The 27,688-nt window shown below is 38.9% G+C and overlaps 1 protein-coding gene across 1 annotated transcript in view; it reads right to left on the bottom strand.

The window, feature by feature from the left end:
• tenm2b (teneurin transmembrane protein 2b) overlaps positions 1–27,688 on the bottom strand; it is a 300,496-nt gene that overhangs the window by 61,733 nt on the left and 211,075 nt on the right. Inside the window, exons 6-7 of the mRNA XM_056262103.1 lie at positions 16,596–16,821; positions 4,872–5,110 (exon numbers count right to left, since the gene is read on the bottom strand). Coding sequence (XP_056118078.1) covers positions 4,872–5,110; positions 16,596–16,821 — 465 coding nt within the window. The remainder of the gene's footprint in view (positions 1–4,871; positions 5,111–16,595; positions 16,822–27,688) is intronic.

Raw genomic sequence — 27,688 nt, 5'->3', positions numbered from 1 at the left:
TCGTTACAGATGGTTTAGGACAACCATAATGTGTTTTGTACGGGTCAATAATTGGCAACAGACAGCATTAAACAATCAAAATTCAATGTTTGTTTATTGCTTATGAATTTGCAAGATTGTCTATATTAGGGATTTTCAAACATTTTAATGGAAATAAGCCCTTAACAATCCCCTTGTGAGATCAATTCTTTATTATGGCTATAATAAATATAATATAATATAGTATAATATAATAAATATAGTATAAAATTAAAACTAATTCAAGTATTTAAACTGATATAATATAATGTTGTATATCAATTTAAATGCTTCAACTTGTTTTAATATTATATTATTAAAATATTAAGCATTTAAACAGATCTAATAACTAAATATTTTCAAAAAAAGTGAGCTTGTGAATTTATAGTTATCTAAACATCCATGAATTGGATTGGATTGTATTTTTATTCTTTCTGCGCGTTTGAGACATCAGAAGGTTGTGCAGCTTAGAGGGAACATTGCACTCAGCTCACGTGTGCAATGAGGAAGGTGGGGGGCAGGATACTTCACTTAGCCTTTAGACATCTATCATTTATCTCTCCTTCTTTCATCATCTTACACCAATTAGTCCACATTAGTCGCAGTGGCCTTATGGCAGTCAGATGCAGCCGCTGTGCCCCGTGCAGAACCCCAACCTCCCGCATCAGGACTGCAACACCGGTCTCCTAGCAACTTGTATCCAGATCTCAAGCAAGGGATGCTGCCTCTGACATAAGAATGGCAAGACAAACATTCTTATGAACAGCCATCCAAGAGATTGACACTGTAATTAGGCCATGGGTGAGTATTGGACAAAGCACTGGGATATTGGGTTTGAATGGGGGCACACTTGGAGATCTGGGAATGGATGTTATGCTCAAAAAATGTTTTGAAGCTGGTTTCTATCACTGACAGAAAAAATATGAAAGAATGGCAGCCAGTGGGTTTAAAATAAAGTAAAATATGTAAATAGATACATACTGTACAAATAAATGTAATGTATATAAATTCAATATTTTAGTTTTAGTTTACAACACGCGTGGCAGTTTCTTAAAAATACTCATTAGTTTCATTAGGTTTGGAAGATCTTTAATGCCATTTTCAATAAAATGTTAATCAAACAACTCAAAAATTGTGGTGTAACCATCAGTTCCAAAAAAAAAGTATAAATACACTACCATTCAGAGTCTGGGTTCAGGCTTTGGCTTTCAGTCTAACTGTGTGTTCAAATGCAGGGTGTTGTATGAAGTGTGGTACAGACTTTAAAGAACCTGTGTGATTCAGGCAATGAACAGTTTTGCTAACTGGGTGGTTACAGCTCAGTGGACCAGCCACACATATGCATTAAGAGTCCCATTGTACGGGCAAAAGTCCCTGAGGTTTTGGAATAGTTTACAGAACACTTTACAGGCCACTGCACACAAGATACACACAAATACACATTCATTTAAAAGCACACTCACATTAAAAGTACTCCGAGCATAAATATTGTGTGTGTGTATTTAAATGTCTGACAGTATTGAGGCAAAAATTGGCTCTGCAATGTGCACAAAAACTAAAAATAAGGCCAGAGCCAAAGCTCCTGCAAAATAAACAAGGAAAAACAAATGAGATGTTAAACATGTAAGATTATTTGAGCAGAAAAGGCTGCTTTTTTCACTGCTTTGTAAAGGTGCAACTCACAGGCTGGCACACACTCAAGGTGCTTGGTGACATTTACCGTCAACTGTATTGCTGGAAAGGGTCCGACTTTTATCAGACTCGACACGCAGTCTCTTTCTCGCATTCAGTGCCACCTTTTCTTACCGTTCAAGTGCAACTCTCAGCAACGAAAAAACACCAAAACGTGTTCTCTTTCTGTTCTTTTTTTTTTCAAATTCACTTGAGGATGCATCAGAAAACCCTATAACTTTTCACTGCTCAGTTACTAAGAACTTAACCTACAGTAACTCTTTTTAAGAAAAAGAGAGGCACTTTAGACTTGAAACTAAGCAGCACTCCCTGCAGAGGTGCCTTGATAAGACCAAACCCTCCTTCCCCAAATACATCCGAATCACAGCCCATATCAAATGGCGGATGAATCACACATTGCCGTCTGAAGTAAACGTCCACACGCTGAGGCTCCGTCCGCCCCTCTGCGTGGGTATTTGCTTTGCTGCAATTGTACCACAACAATAACACACATCAATGGTTTATCAAAGAAGCTTTGAAGCGCTTCGTTCTTCGTGATAAATGTCATTCTTCTGAGCGATTCATCTCAGGGTCATTCTTTGAGCTTTGAAAGGCCATGGTGTGCTAGAGGACACTGAGCACTGCCCAGCAAACACTCTGCTAACTACATTAACTTGTGCTCATGACATTTAAGGAGTGTCTAATTACATTAATTTATTCATCATGCCGTGGTTGCTGACTTATTGTTTAGACAGAAATAAATTATCCATCAAGGATCCGTGAATTCAGTTCAGGAGCTAATTATGCATGACTGAATTGTAAAATGTGAATTAAATATCACTGTTTGCATCATGCTAAAATTTAAATTGCTTATAAAGTAACAAGTGAGTTTTTCTACATGCCTCAAGTGTGAATCCTCAAGGACAGTGCAAAGAAAATGGATTATCACATTTAAGACTATCACTCAGAAAAACAAATTCAAGTGCTAGATTGCCATTCATTTAGGTATTGCCATCAATACCTACTAATGACATGAAAACTCCATCTGAACATCTGGAGATTAGGGATGTGACGGTGAGGATATTTTCCCACCGGTTAATCGACGTGTGACAACACCGGTAATACCGGTATCACCGGCAGGGCCATTTAAATAGCTAATTTTAAGGCAAATGTAAAATGCGCGCGTTTGCACGGGCAGAACAGCACCAGTCACGTAACTGAAAACTATGAAAGCCGTGTGACCGGCCAACTAGTAAAAAAATAAAAATAAAAATACATTAAAGAAATGATTCCCTCTGATTTTCTGTTTCATTAATAAAAGTTTGACTACTCGCAGCAGTCTCGCATGTGCTTTGAGCTCGTGTGAATTGCACGTAAAAAATTAAGTTAACGAACAACCTCGATCCATCAGGAAATGCCATGGTCGCTGAATTTCACCGCGCTTCATGAAGAGTTTTTCTTTTGCGTGAAGAAGCCGTTCGCCGGAGATGTGTTAAAGATAGCGGAGTGCATTCATGATTATTAGGCTACCGGTATAACAATCCTCCTGGCTCCGGGTCTGAGTGAGTCATTTACTCTCTTATCGTTCTTTGATTAACAAAATGACACTTTAAGACCAGCCGCTGCTGACAGAGACGCGATCTGACACTCGTCCCATTTTCTCACAAATCCCTACGTTCATTTAAGACTTTATTTAAATCATTTAAGACTGATCTTATGAGGACACTCGACAAATCCGACATTTTGGCATAATTTGTGTGTGTTGCGGTTTGTTCAAGTCCAAAAGAGAACTCGATACTGACACGCGTCTTTTCTATTTGTGTGTGTGTGTAATAGGCAGGACTTACAGCGTGGTCTCTTTAGTCTTAAAAGCATTCACATTAATAAGAGCGTGATCATACAACGCTAGTCAACGGACGGGTAACAGAAAAAAACGGATACTGCGTAATTGCGTTAAATATATACTACCGTAATTCCTCAAATAAAGGCCGGGGCCTTTATTTACCTGAACTGCAGATGGTAGCCGGCTTTTATTTGAAGCAGGCTTTTATTAGAGGCAGGCCTTTATTTCTAATTCGCGATCCCCGCCCGCCCGCCAGCCAAGTTTCCATGGTGACGCGTCATGCTTGGCACGTGTTCACCACAGCCAAAATAGCGCTATATGACAGATGTAGCGCTTTTATTTCTAAATATTAACAAACTTGTTTACCATGTCATCAACTATCTTCTATTCTGACTCTCAAATCCGTGTAAGTGAGTTTGTTTTGTCGTTTAAAACCCTTTATAAATGATCTTGATCTGTAACGTGAGATGGGCACCGCAGTTCGGAGATTCCTGTTGTATTTGTTAAGTTACAGCGCGTGAATTCTTCAGTTTCTCCCGAAATACATGAAAGTAAGTGGCCGGTGAACTGGGAGAAGAATAGAGTAAACTTTATAGTTACTTACACTGTGTATCTGATATGAATAAAACACGTCGCCAAATATATTTGAATGGATTGTTATTGCTGCTTCCATAGACACCATTGTGTATTTTACAAACTATAAATTTATTGTTTTGCTATAAATCATATCTATTTAAATGTCTGAAACCTAAAATAAACATGTGGTTAAAAACACTTAATAGTTGTGATATATGACAAGCGCTGAGCGCGTCCGTCTTTGAGTGTACATTCATTTAAAGTGTACCTATTCACACTATTTTTTCCCCGGCCTTAATTTGAGACCGGCCTTTATTTGTCCACGTTGACCACGCCCCCGGCCACTATCAGAGGCCCGGCGTTTATTTGAATACCGGTCTTTATTTGAGGAATTACGGTATTTTTCTGCGGTGCCGCGGTGGGCAAGTGATGAAACCGGTGTTGCGACTGAACACCGTGTAACACCAGTAACACCGACTACCGTAGCAAGCCTACTGGAGATGCTTTCTCTGTAGCACACCCCAGTTGCATATTATTTGAGGACAAAATCTCCCATGGCAAACAATGAATGGCATGTTGCATGACATGCACAATCTGCAAAGTTGGCACAAAAATGAAGCCTATGCTGACCAAGTAATTTTACAAACTATGAATACATATGAATACAACAATACATTTTTGATCAATGCCTTAGTGAAGTAACAGACTTATTGTATAGTACAGCATAATGATTTTATAAAGAACAGTGCTTTGAAGAACATACCTATGACATAAGAGAGCAGGACTGCCAGCAGCACGGCGGCTGCGATCGCAGACACAGCGGCACATTTCCAGCTGCAGTACTTGGAGGGCTTCTTCAGCTTAAAGGAACTCCTGGAGAATGTGTTTCTGGGTAAGAGTCGGGGTGGTGGGGAGTAGACGGTACCACCGGTCAAGGGATAACCTGGTGAAGAGCTGCTGAACAGAGGAGTGCTCCCAGACGGTGTCTTAAAAAGAAAGTGCCTACAAGAAAGAAAAAGGATCAATAACATGACTCATTTTTAACATGACTCATTTTAAACATGACTCAGCTGTTAATCTGAACTAATGCCAGCAAAAGACAAATCTCTTTCTTATCAGTATCACTAGTCTAAACGTTCTGAAAATTGTCAATATGGCCACGGCTTTACTGGGCTTTGATAAATCTAATAAAAAAAACTTCTTTAATGAGCTGAATGACTAAAAAGAAGCCTGCTTAAGCGTGTTTAATGGGGGAGTAGGCTATTTGTTTCATTCACATTTTTCAGAAGCTCATGTTGTTCATTTCATTCTCATGCTGTAGTTTTTTCTAACAAACAGGAGTTCAATTTGTACATAATGGCTTTAAATGAGGCTCATTTAACAAAGCTCTGGCCATTTAAAAAGTATTAGGCATTAGACTACTACTTTGTGTACTAGCAGTGTAGACTGAATGCATCATAAAGACAACTCCAATCGACTGCTCAGCAGAGAGAATTGATTTTTGTTGTTGTTAAATCCCTGTTCTTGCTAAGATTCAGTAGGATGCTGAATAACACAGTTCTAATCACCCTGGACTGCATCAAACCAATTCAAAAGATTATGACCATCATACATAAAATGAGAGGTCAAATGATAAGGTGGATGGCAATGTTATTGCAAATAATGCCAGATTCGGTAGCCGTGGTGAAGTCAAAGGTGGGCTGAAAGGGGTAACGTGCGTGTGCGTGTTTGGGGACGGGGGCAGATGGGAAGGGGATGAAAGCAGATGACAGTTGACCAGGAAGCTTTGATGAGCACTAGGTTTGGCTCAGGCTGAGGTCCTATGCTAAACCAGCCTCAGATCTTTGTCCATGTGTCTTGTTCGGGACAGGAGGTCCAGTCAGACTCCACCAGGCCTCTGTTGCTCCCTGCTAGGCATCCAACTGCTCCCTGCTCCCCACAGCCAGAACAACCCATGAGCACTGGCCAGCATCTCAGTTCTGCAAAACTCAGCAACAAATCTATCGCTAGATCTGAGCTGAACCTGCTTAACCGTCTAGAATAACATGTGACACCATTTATTCACCTTCATGTCACTATACACTACCAATCAAAAGTGGTCGGTGTGTTATATATTTTAAAGTCTCTTATGCTGGACAAGGCTGTATTTATTTGATCAAAAATACAGTAAAACAGTAAGATTGAGAAATTATTATAATTTAACTGTTTTCTGTTTTAATATATTTAAAATGCAATTTCTTCCCGTTATGGCGAAGCTGAATTTTCAGCATCATTACTTTAGTTCTGTCAGGTCCATTAAGTCAAGAACACACATGACAATAAATGATTAGAAAATTGTATTGAATAAAATGCAATTCAGGTTGATAATTAAAATTTGGCGGTATGGCTCTGTTCAGGACAGCAGCAGCATTAGGGAACGCTCACAGTTTAGTACTGGGAGAGCAGAACTATTCCCCCATATGAACAGAGCAGCAACGATGACAGAAAAGCAAATGCCACGTTATACACGACAAGGAGGAGCAGGGGAGGAGGTGGGTTGCATGCAGAGAGCGAGCAGTTAGGAGCGAACTGAATCTGCTTAAATAGGGCGCCCTGATTTGAGCGTAGTCATTAGCAGCGAGGGGAGATGTACAGCAGATGCGCTGATGTAGCTCAGCTGAGCAGATCGCTGATGAGACCTTGTTGACGGCCGATAACGTTAGCAGCATCTTGACTACTTGGCCTGCCAGAACTGATGCTGACGCTCAATTTTTCAGTGTCACATGATCCTTCAGAAATCATTCTAATATGCTGATTTGCTGCTCAAGAAACATCTCAGATCATTATCAATGTTGAAAACAGTTGTGCTGCTTAATTTAAGTTTCTTTGATGAATAGAAAGAACAGGACAGCATTTATTTGAAATAGAAATTATATTATAAATGCCTTTCCTGTCACTTTTGATTCATTTAATGTATCCTTGCTGAATAATAGTATTAATTTCTTTACAAAAAAAGCTTAGTGTATGTCATATGACTTTCTTTTTTCCTTAGAACCCAAAGGTTTTAGTTTTTTTTAATACAATAAAGGAATGAAGTGATGAGCTGTCAAGCTCCAAAAGGAAAAATCACTATAAATATATGAAAGTGTGCTATATGACTGAGTTTTTTTATATATATATAAGAGTGTATTGGTCACTGTACCAATTTCTTTAACTTTATGGAAACGAGCAGCGTGAACATTCTTCTGAACATCTTTTCTGTTCCACAGAAGAAAATCATATCCTTTGGAAAGGCAAGGTTGGGGAAAAAAAAGAGAGAATTTTCATTTTAGTATGAATTATTCTTTACAATCTTTTCTGCATTCGGTTCCTGCTGCTCATTTCAGTGCTGTAACAGATTGCGAAATGGCAGTCAGGTTTCTGCACAGCTGTGGTTCGAATTCACAGCAGAATAAGTGGCTGAGTTTGAACTGTGTTTTTCATATGAGCTGGATGAGAGCAGTGAAGTGGGTATAGAGAAAATCTGTCATTCCCTACTCCACTGCCTTTACTTTGTGTGTGTGGCCTTGCACTAAACAGTGCAATCTCACTGGGCAGACAAGCTTTGGCTCAAGTAACTCGTTCAAGCCTTTACGATTCGTCTGAAAACAAACAGACAATCTTTTTAAGAATCTAGCTTAATAACACAAAGCACATAATACAAAACTTTGTCCTATTTTTGATAATATTCTAGAATTATATGATGTCCAAACATATTTCATCATATGTTTTGACAGACGTGATAAATCAACTTAAAATAAGCCTTAAAAGTGTCAACCCTCAAACCCTCAAATTACATTACACTGCCGTGGAAGAAGAGAAGGGGAGAGATGTATGAAAGTGAGATGGAGATAGAGAAATGGAGAAAGACCGAAAAGGAGGGACAACAAAGCAACCAATAAAAGTGTTATTGTAGCAACATATTCATATTGTGACCCACATTCATTAATCCCTGAACTGCATCTACAAGGTAATGGAAACAACACTTAGGTTTAGTTCACACACATATTGATTAATGAGCACACATACAAAGACAAACAGGACAGACCCTGTGGTTATCACATGTGTGACGGAAAGCTACCTGATGGACATTAAGGGCCCTATTTTAACGATCTGAAACTCAAGTATCAAACGTGAAACGCAAGTAACTTTGTGGGCGGATCTCGGGCGCTGTTGCCATTATACCGGCTGGATAAATGACTCTTGCGCCCGAAGCAAATCTAAAATGGGTTGGTCTGAAGTAGCTACATTACTCATAGGTGTGGTTTGGGCGTAGCATGCAATAAACCAATCAGAGCTTCTTCTCACATTCCCTTTAAGAGCAGGCGCGCTTGTTCCATGGCGTATTGCTATTATTATGGCGGATTTGCCAGGCGCAGACCAGGAGCGGTTCACAGCCGATGACACCAACGAGACCACCCAAATTAGCTTCGGTTAAACAGGCGTATAATAATTTGGGTAAATGTGTAAGCTAGATTTATGCTTTTTTTTTCACATCTTCATGGACACCAAAATGATTTCCCTCGTGTGGTAATATTTTTCCTTGTAATTATGTATGGTTTGCAAAAATGAGAACTGCTGTGTCTGTGTAGATGACTGATGAGAGAAAAGCAAAGTGTATGTGCGTTGTGCACAAGCTACATTGTGGCCAAGCATGAGCCCTTAAAATAACATCTGAATAACGCGCCACTCACTTTAGACTAGGTTTCTCCTGGTCAGTGACGGAATTGTTTTCTGGAACTGCAAAATAGCACCAGAGAACGTTTGTGCCGGAACACCCCTCCTCTTTTCGCTGAACCTCCCACCGGGAGCGCAAGACGGAATGGACGGACGGACGGACGGACGGATAGATAGATAGATAGATAGATAGATAGATAGATAGATAGATAAATAGATAATATATGCACAAATTCTGGTTTCAAAGCTGAAGTGTTACTGCTTCAGCTTAATGCCTTTTCAACTTCCAACATAAAATCACATTAATTCCTCAATATTATATATATATTTTTTTTTTACATAATTTTGTGTATCACGGTTTATGCCAGAATATGAATTCCTAGAGCTTCTTCGTTACAGTGAATTTGAAAGGTCCCTGTTGTAACACATGATGCTTATAATTACTTTTACCAATGTCAAGTTTTTGCACATTTTTATTTGTAAAAAAAACAACAAAAAAACTTGCTAACTTGTGTTAGCGAATAAACAACAGCAAGCCAATCAGAGAATGCTTGCCCTACTGGGACATCTCACCAGCAAACCATCCACACCAACAAGCGCAAACAGAGCACGACCGAGAAACATGGCAATAAGCAAAAGCAAGGCAAAGCCGCAAAAATTCTCACTTTCACAGTAAACACCTTTTCTCCCCTCCTGTGGGAGAAGAGGAAAGGTCCAGAGCAATTAACAAGCAAACATGAGATTTAACAGAGAACGCAAACAAACACAAACATCTCTCAAGGTGAATTAGTATTCCACACAAATATTTAAACAGTCCGAACTGTCCAAAACATTCCACTTAATTGGGATTTCCGAATCAGTGATGAAGCCTCTGGTTTGGTATTCAACATTTTTTTACAGAGCCAAGGTCCTTTACTGTTTGCATGTAACGTCCAAAATATATTGTCTTTTCATAGAGGCAAGTCTGCTGTTTATTTCCACAAACTCAAAATATGATAAATGCCTCCAGGAAGCTCAGCCAACCAAAAATCGTTTTATGTTGAGATGCATTGAAAGGACTCACTGGAGACTCTCTCTCTCTCTTACAGCACATCGATCTACCATTGTCCCCAATATAAGATGCAGTGGCAGCATTCAGAAACCTCAAGCTGAGGCTGTTACATCCTGTCCACTTTGTTCTCAACCATCTCCAGCTAGTGAAGTGTCTAGATAAGAGTGATTCCCATCCACTTATGAAAATAATGTCGCACAATGGATCTCCTTATTGTACCATGTGAGAATTGAAGCGTCCACACTCTGGTAATTGAGAGTGAGGACAAAAACAGCAGTTCAAGTAAGTCTGAAATGCATTTCAAATACACAACAACATCACACAGTTCATCAGCACAGATGTAAACCACAACTCAGAATTAATACATGTACAGTGATATTAAAAGATTTTTAAATTATTAAATATTTATTTATTAGTGATTAGTAATATTTCTATTTTTTTACAGCAAGGATGCATTAAATTGATCAAAAGTGACTTCATAATGTTACAAAATATTTCTATTTCAAACAATGCTGTTCTTTTGAAATTTCTATTCATCAAAAAATCCTGAAAAAATGCCTCACTGTTTCCACAAAATAAATTAACCAGCACAACTGTTTTCAACATTTATAATAATAAGAAATTTCTTGAGCAGCAAATCAACATATTAGAATGGTTTCATTAGGATCATGAGACACTGAACACTGGGGAAATTCAGCTTTGACATCACATGAATAAATTACATTTTAAAATATAATAAAATAGAAAACAGTTATTTTAAATTGGAATATTTCACAATATTATATTGGTCAGCATAAGAGACTTCTTTCAAAAACATAAAAACATCTTACCCAACACCAAACTTTTAAACAGTATATATTTGTGCAACCACTGAACATGTACACTCAGCTTAACACATTTTATGTTTAATTGTGTGCAAAGATTTCCCCCCAAAATCTGTGCAAAAAGTATGCAGATTCCAACTGATTCCGCGATTATATCTGGCGACGAACAAAAACAGTAAGTGATAGCTGAGATTCAGAGCAGGAGAGGCAAGAATTTCTTCTCTGGAGTATTTTTCTGTGGAGAAGTTCGAGGCCTGTTAGCGGGTGACAAGTCATGTGCAGAACAAGTGAGAGAAATGACACCGGTGTTTCAAACAAGCCCACGGGGAGAGCAATAGAAGGGGAAAAGAAAAGAAAGAGACAGCAGGCAGACACACAACCTCTTCCCTGACGCCTAATAGAGAATCGTCTCCCATTTCCGTCCACTAAGATGGAGCACACTGTCATTAGCTCCAGCTCAGGGGGGCACTGCAGGAGTTTTAGCCCAAGTAAACCACCTCTAATTGGGCTCCGTCTCTGTGGCAGGCCCAGTTTTTTTTTTTTTTTTTTTTGGATAAATACTGAGCTTCCTGAAAAGGAGCCTTAAATCTCAAGACTATGGAGGAGAGTTCCCAGAGCTCAAGTGTTCAGTGCACTCTGATGCTGCGCTATTAACACACACTCACGCTAACACTCGGTTGAGATTTTGATGGTGGTGTGACGTCCCGGAGGAAAACAGTTTCTTCCCTCTCCTGTTCCTCAGAACTGGGCTATTTTTTATGCTCTGACGGGAGATAACGATGGAGATCATATTTCATAAGATAATTAGTCTTGCATAGCTAGTCACAGTGAGCTTGCATTTTTTCAAACCTTCGAGCATCTGGAGTTTCCCCTCTGTGCTGCTGAAACCCAGCAAAACCAGGAACGGTCGTCACAGAATCTGTTCATTTGGACCAATACACTTGGGGAAATGTGCATTTAAGGTCTAATTGTGAGACTGACCGGCACAAAGAAAAATGGTTTATTTTCATCTGTCACCATAAGATTTAAGATTAGTATCGATTCCACTTAAAATCCTGGCAACTATAAGAAGCTTCTTATGTAACAAGACTTTTTCAGTGCAGTAGTTTTTTGCATGACAGTAGTTAAGCTGTTTTCAAAATAAATAAAAAAACCCCAGCTTTTTCAGAAACAAGCTACTTTGCAACAAGAGACCAGAGCTTAATTTTTGCAGAGAAAAAAAAAAGGATCCGGTCCTGGCACCTCCTAAATCCGATCCGGCACCTCATTTGGAGGATCCCCCATCGAAATATATTTATGTTATGACCTGTGTACATATGTTCAGTGTAATAACAATAATGTTGTTAATAACTTGCTATGTTAAATGTATACAAAAATTATTAAAAAGTGGAAGAAATGCAGCTACAAAGAGGTCCTTGCATGTTTTGGCGATGATTTATTGAATTTGACCGCTATTTGCATTTGCTATGCATGACAAGCCTATTATTAACATATTGCCTATTATATTGTGTTGTGTGCGATGGTGCCAATAGACAGCATTCGAATGAAGTTTGTTATCAATAAATGCTAAAAGAATATGCCTTATAAAACATTTTTACCAACAGTCTTTTATATCCATTCACTGATCATTGTAACCAATAATAATATTATTATTGCTATTGTTTATTCATTGGTTACATTTTTTATTCATTGTTATGTATTTGCTTTATTTTACCCTTCAATATTATTTTATGTTCTTGCATGTTCTTTAAACATTCATTGATAATAACATCATAACTTCATTCGAATGATGTATATAGGCAACACTGTGCACAATATTATAGGCTCTATTATTATCTGAGCACAGGTATTACACGTTATATCTTGAGGAAACTTGTCATGATGAAGTTTTTAAGTGAACTTAACATCATTCTTAAAGGTGGGGTATGTGATTCTCTTTTTTGTACATTTTTTCAAAATAACTTGAAATCCTATTCCTAACCCACTTACAGCCACTGAGGTAGAAGCACTGAAATGAAAATTAAGCAATTTAATCATCTGTGGAACGGGCAGGACTCGAACAACTCCAGCCAATCATTTCCAAGACCACCAGAATCATTGGACAGTAAGTCCGTCAATCAAACGGTTGTACCACACCCCCCTCCCCCCAGCGCGCGTGACCCCCGTCGTGCGCATACTCAAAGTTTGTGACGCATGCGCATCTCGTCAGTAAAGCTGGTTCCATGATTAGTAGTAAATCGTCATTACAATTTCTCGTGCATCTGAGTTTTCGCTCGTGCATGATTGCGCGTCCATGTTCTTCGAATGGGTGGAGTCAGAGCCGGCGTTGGAGGAAAGAAGGTAGGACCATTTGAATTGTATATTTTCAAAATCTGCCCGTCGTTTTCCAAATCACCAGAGCCGGACAGTAACGGAGTACATTTACTTGAGTACAGTACTTGAGTACAATTTTGAGGGATCTGTACTTTACTTGAGTATCATTTTTGGGGATTACTCATGACTTTACTCAAGTACATTTGAGAGGCAAATATTGTACTCTTTACTCCACTACATTTCTATCCATAACCGTGAGTACCCGTTACTTCTAAAAAAAAAAAAGAAAAAAAAAGGAAAAAAGAAAAATCTCGGAAACCCTCAATTTGTTTTTTCCCTCTCAAACGTGATTGGATTGTACAGGCGCCACTGATTGGGACAGCCTATCAGCAAATCACCTTCACCTTCAGCTCTGAACTGACACTAAAGTAAACTCCATGGTCAGATTTAGATAAGAGACGAAACCATGGACGAAACAGGTTCAAATGTGGGTGCAAAAAAAACATTAAAACTCTACCAGAGGTTTGTCAGAGCGTTGCCATTGTGCATTGCCTTGTGGGCAAGTAAGAAATGTTAAATAAAGCAACATGGTAAAAAGATGAAAATGACTTGAATTAACTTTCAATTCCTTTTAGATTATCAAAGGTATTAACATTAACATTTTTCATAACTCCATGTAGGACGTTTCTGTACATAAATGTAAGCACGGTTCGCGTACCTACCCCAAAGTGATAATCAAATCAAATTTATAGGCAAAGACAAGTAGCTTGTTTAGGCATGGTTTGTAGGTAATTACAAACCTGCACACATATATTCGAACACATATAATAGAATGAATTCTTAATGCGCATGTGAACGCCATCAGCGTTAATCACAGGTTAAGTTTAAAGTCTGTTTAGAGAGAACGGCGTCGTCTTAGCGGCCCCTAATTTAATAACAAATGATCATTTCGCCGGAAGTGAATCAATCAAAACTAACTTTAGCTGGAAATAACATTATTCAAGAATCGCTATAAAGCCAAAACAATCTCTGTTACCTTAAATTATGTTTATCTCTGTAAAGCCGCTTTGAAACAATCTCCATTGTTAAAAGCGCTTTATAAATGAAGATGACTTGACATTGTGGCAGTAATAATGCAATATTTAGAAAATTTACTCTTGTACTCTTGATACTCAAGTACTTTTAAAAACAAGTACTTCAGTACGTTTACTTAAGTAGACATCTGACTGTTGTACTTTTACTTGTACTTGAGTAAAATTTAGCAAGGGGAATCTGTACTTTTACTCAAGTAACGAAGCTGTGTACTCTGTCCGCCTCTGCAAATCACATACCCCACCTTTAAGAAATCACTAAAATGATTTCTCCCATTTTCGGGATATTTGCTTTTGCTGTGCTAATTGCAAGGGCGGGTACAGCTGTCCTCACTCAAGCGTTTGAAAGCATTATATATTTACTGTATGTAATGTGTGCGCTGACGCTTCCGTTTACTATTTTTTGACGTTTACTATTTATGTATTATTTATGCACTAAGTCAGTCAGCAACTTTTTGTTAGCAGCTGTTTTTTTTAAAGGTTGCTTCACAAGTCCAAACAACCACAAGTCAGACAGCAGCATCAAGTGGGTCAAATCACCCCACCGACTCTCCACTACAAAAAGATGGCAGAGCTAAGAGTCGCTCTAAACTGCCTCTGTAAATACCCAACGGTATTTATCTCATTAAACTGTCGTGAGAAGTGCTGGGTTTGCACTTTGTGGCAGACAGGGCTGTCTAACAGACAAAGCAATATGAGGTAGAGGCTGTTGGAGGTCACGTCCATATGCCCTGAAAGAAGTCATTCTAATCTGCCAGCCAAGGATAGGGCTTTGAAGTGTCAGGGGATTGTGGGTAGACCATCCAACGTCTGGAGGCAGCTTGATACGTTTGAAGGATCTGAGAGTGCATTTGCCTGTGTGTGCATGGAGAATATTGAAGAAGCAAACCTGCAGCCACTCAAAACTGTGATGCAGCTGCGTGTCAGAGGTAAAAACTCCTTCCGAACTTTTGCCTGCTCCACCTGCGGTCCCCTCGGCTACAAAATCCCGACCACTAAGACACTCTATTTCATGTGACAGCTGCACATTCCTCACTTTCTGTGACTCTCAACCAATCTGTCACCATATGGCCTTGTTTCTCTCTCCTGCTAGCACTCTAGCATTCAAAGCAGAACTTCTCGTATCCCGTGCTCGCCGTTGCAGCCCTGTTTTGCATGCGTGCAATCGCATGACCTATTTTTCAGGCGGTGCTTGCTTCATCTGAAAGTGAGTGTCAATTTGTTTTATGGGAGAGAGCGACGGAGAGACCGAGAGAGGAAGGTATCTGTGGAGATAGACGTGACTGGTGCTGATGGACGTGGAGTGTGTGCGAATGTGTGTTTATACGTGTTCGTGGATTCTGTGGAGTGAACACATATGCTGACACGGTATTGGACACACAGCGTGGTGCTGGGTGGGGTACTAAAGAAATTGGTTTGTGGTGTGTATCGGAGCACCTGGTGAATAAAACATCTGAAAGATGGGGTGATGGGAACCGAGAGAGAGAGAGAGAGAGAGAGAGAGAGAGAGAGAGAGAGAGAGAGAGAGAGAGAGAGAGAGAGAGAGAGAGAGAGAGAGAGAGAGAGAGAGAGAGAGAGAGAGAGAGAGAGACAGAAAGAGAACAAGAAATAGACACGAAAAGAGTGTGTGTCTCATAAATAGTGCATACAGCAATAGAGGAGAGTATTGTTGAGTCAAGGGGAGCAACCCTCCAGTCCTGCAAGAAAAGATACCCTATACTACACAGTAATCAAACACAAGCACAACCCACAGAGACCCAGCAGACACAATCCAGTGTGTGTGAGTGTGACAGGCTGTGACTAAGTGTTTGTTGAGGGTCTCTAGAAGGGTGGGTGATATGAGTCTGTGTCGTTTGTGTCTGTGCCCTGTAGACCGGGGGCTAATTACATGCAGTGACTGCCAAAATATAATCTACTTCCAAAATCTAAAAAAATAAAATAATATATTATTATTATTATTATTATTATTAGTAGTAGTGGTAGTAGTAGTAGTAAGTGTTCATTCAGGTTGAGTTTAGAAATAATAATAATAATAATATATACAGTTCATTCACTTTTAGCTTTTAATTTTCTTCCTTTCAATTTTTTTTTTACATTTGATAATTATAGTATCATTAATCACAAAACAAATATAGGTTATCTTATTTTATATAATTTAATTTAGGAAATCAAATGAAATTATAACATCACATATTTAAATATATATGTTTAAATAAATTATAACATAATTAAATGAATAATTAATTCAGTTTAATAATTATTCATTTTTATTTATTATTTTTATATAATCTTAATAATATAATTTTTATTATAGAATTTCCTATTATATGCAGATAAAAAAAAGAAGAAAAAAAAAGACAATACCATTCCCTTTATTAGAACATAACACACGGGTAAAAAGTTAAATGACAACTAAAGTATGTTTATCCACATCACACATCATGATATAGTTTCCCGAAAAAGGAATCTGAGAAACCCTAGCAGGTATCTTTTGGTGTATTTGTGAAACTAACCGTGTCTCCAGCGGGACACTGCTGTTGAGAGCCCAACTGTCCTGGAGCTGGACGGATTCAGGGGTGGAGGGTCCATCTGCCAGGGCGGCGGTAGGTGCGTGGCTCTGCAGGTTCCGCCGGCTGGCATGGTTATTGCGATTGAGGGAATTAGCCGATGACTGGTGGTGGTTGTGCGGGGGAGGCAGAGGAGGTCGAAGGGAGGTCTGACTGTGATGACCGGACGCACCTGAAAGAGAGAGAGAAGAGAGATTAATCACAGAACATCTCTTCCTTTATGTTACCTCATAGGGTGCTGTCTGTAAAATGTTTTCAGACCACAGATTCGGAACATCAAGTTGTTTAGGTTATTTTGATTCAATGCAGCTGTAATCTTTTTACCGTTCGGTAGCCATGCGTGAAATGATTGTAACCCAAAGGAGGAGAGGTGAAATGCTAGACATTTTGCAACTGAGAGAAGGATCAATTATGGATAATAAGATAAGCAGACAAAAAAAGAAGACTTTGATCAAATCTATTGCTAGGAGGAAAAATAAAACAAGTCTGGTTTTTTATTAGATTGAATTCTCTGCACTTATGAAAACTACAATACAAGAATTTGTATTGCCTTCTATCATGACATGCTTGCAACAACAAAAAAAATTTTTTTTGCTGTGAAATCTTCACTGATTTTTAGAAAGTAAAAGTAAGAATATTTATATTGTTATTATATGAGATGAACATTTACTAGAACATTTACTCTGACAATAAATTAAATATGATACATCATGCTTTTGAATTGTACATCTTTGTACATTGATGATTGACTATAGAGCTTTGATCATAAAAACTACGCATTTGATCATAAAACTAAGCATTTAAATATAATTTTACTAAGACATATTATTAAGAGATGTAGCATGACAACTGATATTTATATGCACTGTATTTAAGAAGTCTGCTATTCATTTATAAAGATCTCATTGATTTACATTACAAGCTAGCAGAATGTCATCTTACTTTTTGCTAATTTAAATGTCACCAAATTGCTTATTTTTCTACATTTTGGCCCTCTTATTATTGTTCCTTTTTTTAAATAAATTCATTTTCAAATGACTTAGGCAATTATTTTAGGAAGGTGACGATATAACAATCTTTATAATATAACAATGTAATGCATAATATAATATAAAAATACAATATAACCTAATTTATGAAACAAAACCTTCATAATTTAGAGACTTTACAATAATAATAAAAAAAGCCTGCAGTGTTTTATGATTTAGGCATGTAAAGTGTGTGTATAGTATGTGTTCATTTAATTAACGTATGAAAGAAAGATGTGTGATTATCTCAGCCTGTTAACAACTGAGATACATTGGACGGTAAGATTTTTCACAGCACATAAATGAAAATATTTGCCCCACTTGACAGTCTCTGAACAAATAGTGCAGTCAAGAGTGCCTAGAGGTTTAACAGATGAGTCTCCATTCCTGAGTGTCAAATGTAAAAAAATCAATTATCCACATGAACTACCATAAAAGGCCTAGGTTTATTTCTGTCATATATTCCACCTTTATTTGTTTTTCTTCGACGTAACGGTTGCAAATAACACAGCGAATATGATAATGCGCATTTCACACCCTCCGCCACACCTCCCGACATGAGGTCAAACGGAAGCAAATTCTTCCAGGAGCCTGTGAAAAGAGGGGAAAGCAGGGGATTCAAAAGTGCCTTTGTGTCCCTTAAGAAGAGGTTCCGAGATGAAAGAGGATTTTAGACCAACGGGAGATCGGCTACGGTCTGAGGGCCAGGGCTGTGTAATCTCTCTACATGCAGTGTGTCAGAGCGCTCTAAAAACGGAGCGCGACAAAACCTGGCCGGGCACAAAGCCCTGCTCTCTCAGCTTACAGCACCAGAGGAACTCTGGAGGAACTCTCCGGCTCCAACAATGGTGCTCAAAACACTGGATTATCGCCTGATGACATGGCCATCAAAACCAGCCAGGCCAGTCTCCACACACTGGAACAAAGGCATGGAGGAACTTGCGCTTTTATGGGCTCAAAGCGCTGCCACAACCGAGGCCTCATTCTTTGTTTTTTTTCAAGGGGACCTGGCGTAGTCGGAGGAAATTGATGCGACAGGCGCAGAAGAAGCGCCCTGTGAATGGGAGCCTGTGACAGTGGCCTTCAATGGCCAAATGAAGGAGGGCGCTGGTGGGATTTTCCTCTCGTTCGCATGAGAGAACGGCTCGCCAGGGGTCTCAGTGCGAAACACTGCAATCACAGAGGGACAATGGGCCGCTCCTGCGCCTCCATTCTACAGACTGTGGAGCTCACGGTGCACAGCCAGAGAACGGCGCTAAAGTCAGTACAGTAATGGAGAGATTACAGGCGACTACTGATATTAGCACAGAGTTACGGGAAAGAGCTTAAATACAAAATCTCTCACTGTAATGTGCACGTCGTACCCAAGCAGGAGGCAGAAGACAGGGGGTCGTTTAAGACGCCTGTGGAAACAGATATTGATTGCCAGGGTGTGTAGCTATGAATTTGCTGTCTGGCAACTTAATTGAACATAAACAAGTGGACTAGAGGTCGACCAATAGTGGAATCTGCCTAATACATATAACTAAAGAGTGAAACTATATAAATAACAGATTGATAATATGTCGGAGTCCCGGCTTACGGACTAGTCTGATTCCGTCCCCCTCACTCTCCCACTTCACTTCCTGTCTACTCTATATCCTGTCGCAATAAAGGAAAAAAATATTATAATCTGTTTTTAAAATGAAAACTCAAGTCTTGTTTTTTCATGTTATTTTATCATTTTTAATATTGTGTATATTACACGTTTCAGATTTATATCATTTACCATGCTCTTATGTTTCTTTATTTGTAAATGTATTTTTAAAATACAAACAAATACATTAAAATAAACATTAAAATACAAACTTTTGCCAATAACGATAGCTGATATCAGCGCCAATTATTTGGTAAAACCATTATTCTAAACCTAAAGCACTGGGACAAAAAACAGTCAGGGTGGTTCTTCTTTTCTTGCAATAAAGAAAATAACAAAAAAAAAAACCCACCCTTGATTGAGTTCTGTAAAAATAAAGTAAAATGGCTTTATTTGGGGCTGAGAAAGAAACCCTTTCATGACAGAAGGTCACAGACTCTGCTCTGCTGCAGCTCGTTCCCTGTCAAAACTTCCGCTTCAACACGAGCTTCATAAAACCTTGATTTATTGGGACACGAAACAGCTGTGAAGCTATTCTGTCCTCCACTACTGACATCCATTTATTTCCTACCAGCCTCCATCACTCTCTCTTTTCACAAGGCTGTTTCTCTTTCTCCCTCCGCTTTCCGTTCTTAACCATTTAGCACTGTTTATGAATAATTGAGTTTTGATTCAGCGAGCGAACGGCGGAGGCAGACAAAATATTCGACAAGCAACACAGGGAAAGCGACACTATGTGGGCTTAGAAAAGGCCTATTCGCCTGATTTGAAACTTCCTGCTCTTCCTGCCAGCCTGTCCTTCTCTAAAAAAAAGAAAACAAAAAGACACATTTACATTCAAGGCATATAAATGAGAAACTGCTATGAAGATATAGTGGAAAATATCATTTCTTTCCAGCTTCCTCTGTCTGTCTACATGAGCAACGTGCGGAAATCAAGCTAAATAATATAGAAAGTGTGTCTCTTGCCACGCCCCCAGGCGCGCACACACACACACACACACACACACACACACACAGAGAGAGAGAGAGAGAGAGATGATATCTATAGTTTCAGTTACTTTTACTGAACCAGGAACAAGAGAAGTATCTGTATAATAAATACGAAATAAAATGTAACAATTAGATTTGGAACATTTTCAAAAATATTTTAGGTCTGCTGTTGGACAGTCTCAGCCCAAACTCATGCCATTGGTTGAAACTGCTTTGTCAGGATTAGGGATGCTCATATTGACCGTTTAACCGTTAACCGGAAGTAAAAAATTTGACCGATTAATACTACCAGTTAAACGGTTTAACAGTTAATTTTTTTTTTTAAATTTTTAGTTTCCTGCATGGTTAAAAAAAACACGCGCACGTCAACGCGCAACCACACGTGCCTACAGACATATTTTGCTGAGCAAGCAAAATGAAGCAAGCGAGCGAAAAGAAGTACTGTGTGGGACCATTTCGACAGAAAGGGCGACGAAGTTACTTGCAAAATATGCTACGCGGTATTAAAATACAGCAGTAGTTACAAGTACAATGCAATATCACTTGCGAAGCAAACATCCACAAGCAAATGAAAGTCGCTTCCCGAAGCTGGCCATTCTAGCGAGACGTTATCTCTGTGTTCCCGGGACATCTGTGCCATCGGAGAGGGTGTTTTCTGCCGCGGGTCTAACTCAACAGGCTGCGCTTCATGTAGGCCTTCATGTAGGTAGGCCTGCTATTTTTATTTGACGAAAAAACTTAGTCTGGAGGAAAAAAAATTGCCGTTTTTTCAAAGCTTCAAACGGATTCAGTGATTTCTTTTTGTCATCTTAATTTGTTAATTCTTTAAAGTAACAACAGGTCGTTTTTTGCTCTCGGGCTCCCCCTACAGTTGGGAAACAGTATTGTCCTCTACTACTGTCGTAAACTGTCATCCTACATGCACGTGCATTTGTTGACAACCATGATAGCCCTGAACACTGTAGGAGGAGGTCACATGCAGGTGTTCTGCTAGCGTCGCGTGTGAAATGTCTTCATCCCAGGTACAGTGGCATATATTTCAGCATGTCATATGAATATAATTTCATGTGTTTTATTTTTTTTTATAACGACAAATGATCGCGTTTACAAGCCAGCGTCATTATAGTAGCCTAGTCTATTGGTTACCGTTTTACTGAATCTATATGATACTTCAATGCAATGTTTGAGTGGTTGATAATAACCATATATCGTCAATATTATAATATCAAGCTACCATAAATGAATCTGCAAATTTTACAAATCGATTTGCATTATAGCTTGAGGCAAGACAAATAAACAAATATCACAGACATGTTAGGTATCCTAAAATATGATTTTATTAATAATCTTCCTCCTTTCTTTGTACATGTTGAGTAGACTACACTTTTTAGGTCAAACATTTGCTATTGGCATTTCATCGATTGCAAAGTTCAAATCAGAACGAGAATACTATCGCGATAGCTAACCATCAAAAACTAGAATATCGTTTACTAGCTACCAGATTGATAATTCGCTACTACTCTAGCGAATTAGAGAGGTTAGAGAGAGGCATTCTTTTTTCGATGGGGGGTTCGATGCTCCCTGCACACGCAAGGTCTCTCGCTCGCTTTCTCTCTCTGGCGTCCGCGCGCGTTGCAGCACAGTCTCTGTCTCGCGTGCGCGCTCGCTCTAGATTCCGGGAGATTTGAACTAATTTGCGGTATAACTTGTCGATCACGAGTGGCTCAACAGGTAGAGATCTATAGATAAACTCATCTTTCAGGCATTTGACCGACCGGGTTGACAATTTAGCGTGAGAAACCGGGTGTGTGGCGTGTGAGCGTGTAAAACCAATCAAAAGCGGGTGTCTCACGGCCAATGCGTGAGAGTTGGCAGCTCTGCAATGTTGATCCTCGTTCTGCCTTTAACGCGATCACTTTCTCTTTTTCTCTTTTTGCTATGCTCCGATAAAACCTTTGCTTTCTTGTTTTTCTGTGCTGCTTCGGCCATGACTATAACATTTGGCTCGCAAGTCCGATTTTAAGGAGGTGGTGGTGGAAGTGACGTATATGCCGTAAAGCAGTCGAATTTTGTAGTTCTCTTTGTTCGCCGGTTACTACCCGAAACCCGAAGTTTAAAAGTACGATTAAAAACGCTACAGACCCCGTCAGGCTATGGCAGACGTGTCATTCAACCTATTGTAAGTCGATGTACCATCACAAGAGACTTGGAAATATATTATGAAGGCTGAAAAGTTACCTGTTGTTACTTTAAGTAAAAAAAAATATTTAGTGTAGGCCTATTTTATGTTTTTTTATTTATATTATTTTATTCTGTTTTTCTCTGTTGTCACTGTCAAGTGGGTGAAAATTTGATGTGAATCCAGGTTCTGTTGTTGATCTGTTCTGTTGTTTGCACGTTAAAATAAACCCGTGAACATTTTTATTTTTTATTTTTAACAGACACTCGTCAATTTTATTTTTATTTAATTCAATAGGCTATTATAATCTTATCAGTTAACGGTTAATACTCGGATAATGAGTGGCGGTTGTCGGTCGGGAAAATTAACCGAAATGAGCATCCCTAGTCAGGATTATTATTATTTTTAATATTTATAATTTTATTGTCATTTCTATTTATTTAGTATAAATACTTCATTTATTGTTGTCTTTGCACATTAAGTTGGTATATGAACAATTTTAGCATTGAAAAAAATACACCAGCTTTAACTTGAGCTACATCATTAGTAAAAAGAGTGTAAAAAGAAACAGTAAGAGAAAGACAGATGCGAGAGAGAGTGAACGGGCCAGAAGAAATGAGCTAGTGCTGGTGAGACAGGCGGAGGAATGGAGGAAGAGACATGGGACAACAGCTCTGCGTGGCAGCTTCTTGTTTCCAGCGCATGGCAATGGTAAAATTACTGCAGCCAAGCTTTGCTAGGCTATAGGCCATGCCATGACAGGGATTAAAATAAATTGCCCAACATGAGCGGTGGGAACGGTGGAAAAACAATAGGAGTAAAAGCATAAATGTCAATTTGGAATGATAAAAGACACAATCTAAATGTGGCAGGAGGAGCCTGGAGACAGAGCGGGGGTAATTGAGCTCTGTGCTATAGAGTCGAGTGTTTACAAAAAGAGAGGGAAAGAGAAAGAAAAGGAGAGAGCTATGAGGTGTCATGATTGGTGGCCAACCACCTTCTGTCTTTCATCCATCCTCAAACTAATTCTCCACGCGCCAACCGCCGTTTTTTCTTCCCCTCGCTCGACAGATCTGGCTAGACGGTATATGACAACCAACAATATTTCAGAGGTCTACTGAGTGGGAGTACGGGAACCTTGTCAACAACATGTTCACACTTTCATTTGAAGGTATGAACACAGAACATGTGGACACAGAACTAATATATGAAACAGTAATTACAAAACATATAAAAATAAGTGCAACTGCAGTTCATTTGGAACTGAGCACTACACAGTTACAGCACACACTGCCTTTGGAGCTGAGCCAAAAATATTGCTCTACTGCAGTGGTTCTCAAAGTGTGGGGCGCGCCCTCCGGGGGGTGTTGGGCACACAGGTACTGCAGGGGCGGGGGTGGGGGCAGGGGCGCGGCAGATCAGCAAAAAAAGGAAAGAAAACAGCCGTTGCAGCGGCATTCAAGTGCGTGAATAGAGGTTGGCGCTCTGCCTTAATAAAGCCCCACTGAACGCCAAACTCCACTGAATCGTTCTTCTTCTTCAGACCATTGGATTGTCACCGTCTGAACAAGCCCAACAGAAGTTCCTCTCCATAGAAAAGCACCTCTTCAGCAGACCCCATCACAAGCTGTAGATTTTTTAAAGGTTTAACGGGGGGCAGTGACCAAACAATTTGAGAACCCCTGCCCTACTGTCATGTCATGATGCAAGTAATGTATTTTCCTGGAAATTCAACCAAAAATGGTTTATACACTGCCATTTAAAAGTTTGGGATCAATAAGATTTTCTTTTATTCAGAAAAGATGCATTAAATGAATCAAATGTGTTACAAAGGATTTATTTTTTCATATTTCATATAAATGCTGTTTCTTTCATCTTTCTATTCGTCAAAGAATCCTATATCAAAATATTTATCATGGTTTCCACAAAAATAATAAGTAGCACAACTGTTTTCAACTATATGTTTAGCTAATAATAAGAAATGTTTCTTGAGCATCAAATCAGCATATAAGAATGATTTCTGAAGGATCATGTGACACTGAAGACTGAGGTAATGATGCTGAAAAAAAAAACAGCTTTGACATCAGGAATAAATTACATTTTAATATATTAAAATAGAAAACAGTTATTTAAATGTTAATTTGTAATAATATTTTACAGTATTACAGTTATTATTTTGATCCAATAAATGCATTAAACAATCTTACGACCACAAATCTTTGAACAGTAGTCTTTATCAAATTACACTGTGGTAGGGTGACCAGATGAGATTGGCTCAAATTCGGGATGGGATGGGGGTACGGGTAGGTCTCATAGTATCATATTAGACTACATAGCCTATAATAAAAGATAATGAATTTCAAACCTGAATTAAAAACCATATTTTTATTCAAAGATCAACAGTCTCTCATTAGTCTTTAGTCTGCCACAAAAAAAACAACATTAAAATCATGAACTCACATGTCATTGTGATAAAAAAAAAAAAATACAATGACTGTTGTAACAGTGCATAAATCAGACCTTTAAGACTATAGTATAGCCATTCATATTTTGAATGAAAATTAGCTTATCAATGCATATCTAAATTCGCGCCGGTATCTTGTAGAACTTCAAAAAAAAGTAACAAAAAAAAGATGTGGCAGCCAATGAGCAGCCGGCGGGTGCTGGCTACAGGACGACTCAACCTCCATGGACAGTTTGTAATGTTTTATCAGACAATAACTACTCAAGATTTTGCTTTAGTATAATTTTCGGGACAATTAGGGCCGGATTCGGGATCCGGGACAAGAGCTTAGATTTCAGGACTGTCCCGAATTTTTCGGGACGTCTGGTCACCCTACACTTTGGTAATGATTCTGTTCATATTTTACAAATGACAGGAACTTCATCTCATTTAATTACTTTTATTTTTATATTTGGAAGTTGATTGACACAAAAACCAAAAACAAAAAATATTTTGAATTATCAGTCAGGCTGATGCCTGTATAAAATATCTCAATAATATATGTGCAATAAAAGTAAAATTATATAACTGCTAAATTGTGACAGGATGAGCATCATGACCGTGACCATACATTAGTTTAACAAGCATAAACAACGAAACTGACTTTGTGCCTGTCAATCAATACCCTTAATTAACAAGTTCTCAAGCTCTCCCGTGTAAAGTGTAACGTCTTTCCCACCAATACATCTTAGAGGTCTGCTACCCGACCCGAGCCCGACAGGTCCCGAAAAATGTGCGGGTTTCGGGTCGGGTTCGGGTTAATGTTTAATGAACAGCCTCGGGTTCGGGTCGGGTTCGGGTTTAACTAAGAAAAACTAAATAGGCTATATATAGTTTGCGTGCCGTGTGCTTTGCCTGCTTGCTGTGGTGACCGGCACGCGAGAGAGAGAAAGTAGGCTACATACGTGCGCAGATGTGCAATATCTGCATACACACAGGCTCTCTCTCTCAAATATAATGATAATGATATATATATATAAATATAATTTTTATAAATTATTTGTTTTATTTTATCATATCATTTATATCATAAAACTGTTTTGCGCATGTGCTACCGCTCTCGCGCGCTATTTCAGTCACAATACAGACAGACAGCAGACGTGAAAAAATGGTATTTGCTGTGAGAAACAGAATGGACCTCGGGTTCGGGTCGGGTTCGGGCTTAATATGTAAATGTAATTGTCGGGTCGGGTCGGGTCGGGTTAAATGATCGCGGGTACGGGCCGGGTTCGGGCTTCAGTTTAAAGCCCGTGCAGACCTCTAATACATCAACAGTGGCAGTGTTCCCACACTTTCTGACCAATGAATTATTCATTTTAAATATGATACACTGTCTTGACACATCAAGCGATTTTATTCTCAATAAAAGTCGAATCTGCATGCAAAGAGATAGAAGTGAGATCAGCTGATGTCTCCCTCCTGTGCTATTGAAGAACTGAGAATCCAGAATGGACAAAAATAGCTCAGTGCTGGACACCAGCTGGCCTTTTTCCTTCTTCTCCATCTTAGCTCCAAAAGTGTCCTTTTTAGATACTGAAATACGTTCTCCTATTCCAGTTTAATTAACAGATATAATATACATGTTGTAGTTAAAGGGATAGTTTAAAATATAATATAATAAAAATCTAAAAATTCTCATCATTTACTCACCCTCATCTCGTTCTATCAAATAATCGAATTAAATATTGCAGATATAAAAAAAAAAAAAAAAAAAAAAACTTTTGTCAATGGTCACCAAAACGGTTTAGTTAGCAACATTTTTCAAAATATCTTCATTTTTGGCTGAACTGTCCTTTTAATTTCCCCCAAAAGTGTAAACACTATTGGCAATATCATATTTATTATCGCTATCCAATTAAGCCTAACACTGTAGCTTGGCCAATGGTGTGAGTTTGGGGTGGAGATATCTTTCAGCCTGACCAATGACTGGAGGAGGAACTGTTCATTCTTTTTTTATTCATTTTAAAAAATATGTAATAATATAAGTGAGTGAAAGAGAGAAAGAAAGTTCATCGCTATTCTGAACACATTGTTTGGTCAGTCTCAGACACTTGCCTCCACTAATTAGGGAGTAATAACATCCTACTCTGATTACAAATGTCACCCAAACGCATCCTCAACACGTTCACGAATGCATCACAATTACATTCATTATACCACTAATGTTTAGGTCGCCTAATATACAATTTATTCAGATGCTTGACTGACACAAATGAAACCGTTTTATTTGTCTCACAGCCGAGAAAGGAGAACTCAAACATTCAAGTCATAACACAAACCTCCACCAATTTCCTTATTATCATTTTTTTCCCACAGTCAAGACACTCCAGAAATAGCAAAAAAAAGCACAACACAGAAACCATATATGAATAATTTATCTGCGGCATTAGCACGCTAAGAGCGAAGCTCTTTCCAGGAGCAGTGAGCGTCGAGCCGCACAGAGGGCTGAAAACTGGGTGAACAGGATGACTCGACAGGGAGAGGATGACAGAGGAAGGAGGACAGAGAGGAAAGAGGGAGCAGCTGAGGGAGAGAGGGAAGGGAAAAAGAGCAAGTGAACTGACAAGACTGCAGGTCTCCCAGACGCAGGTTAAGCTCTGGTTCCCGAGCACACCTCGGCCGTGTGGATGACACTTCTGAGACTGAGAGGCTTGAGCACGACCCGTCTCACTGCAGCATAATCACACACACACACACACAC

Source organism: Rhinichthys klamathensis, unplaced genomic scaffold (assembly GCF_029890125.1).
Source record: "Rhinichthys klamathensis goyatoka isolate OS25496 unplaced genomic scaffold, OSU_Roscu_1.1 h1tg000191l_1, whole genome shotgun sequence".
NCBI classification, from domain to species: domain Eukaryota; kingdom Metazoa; phylum Chordata; class Actinopteri; order Cypriniformes; family Leuciscidae; genus Rhinichthys; species Rhinichthys klamathensis.
Note: the sequence above shows the minus strand (reverse complement) of the source record. Positions and strands in the feature narration are given on the sequence as shown.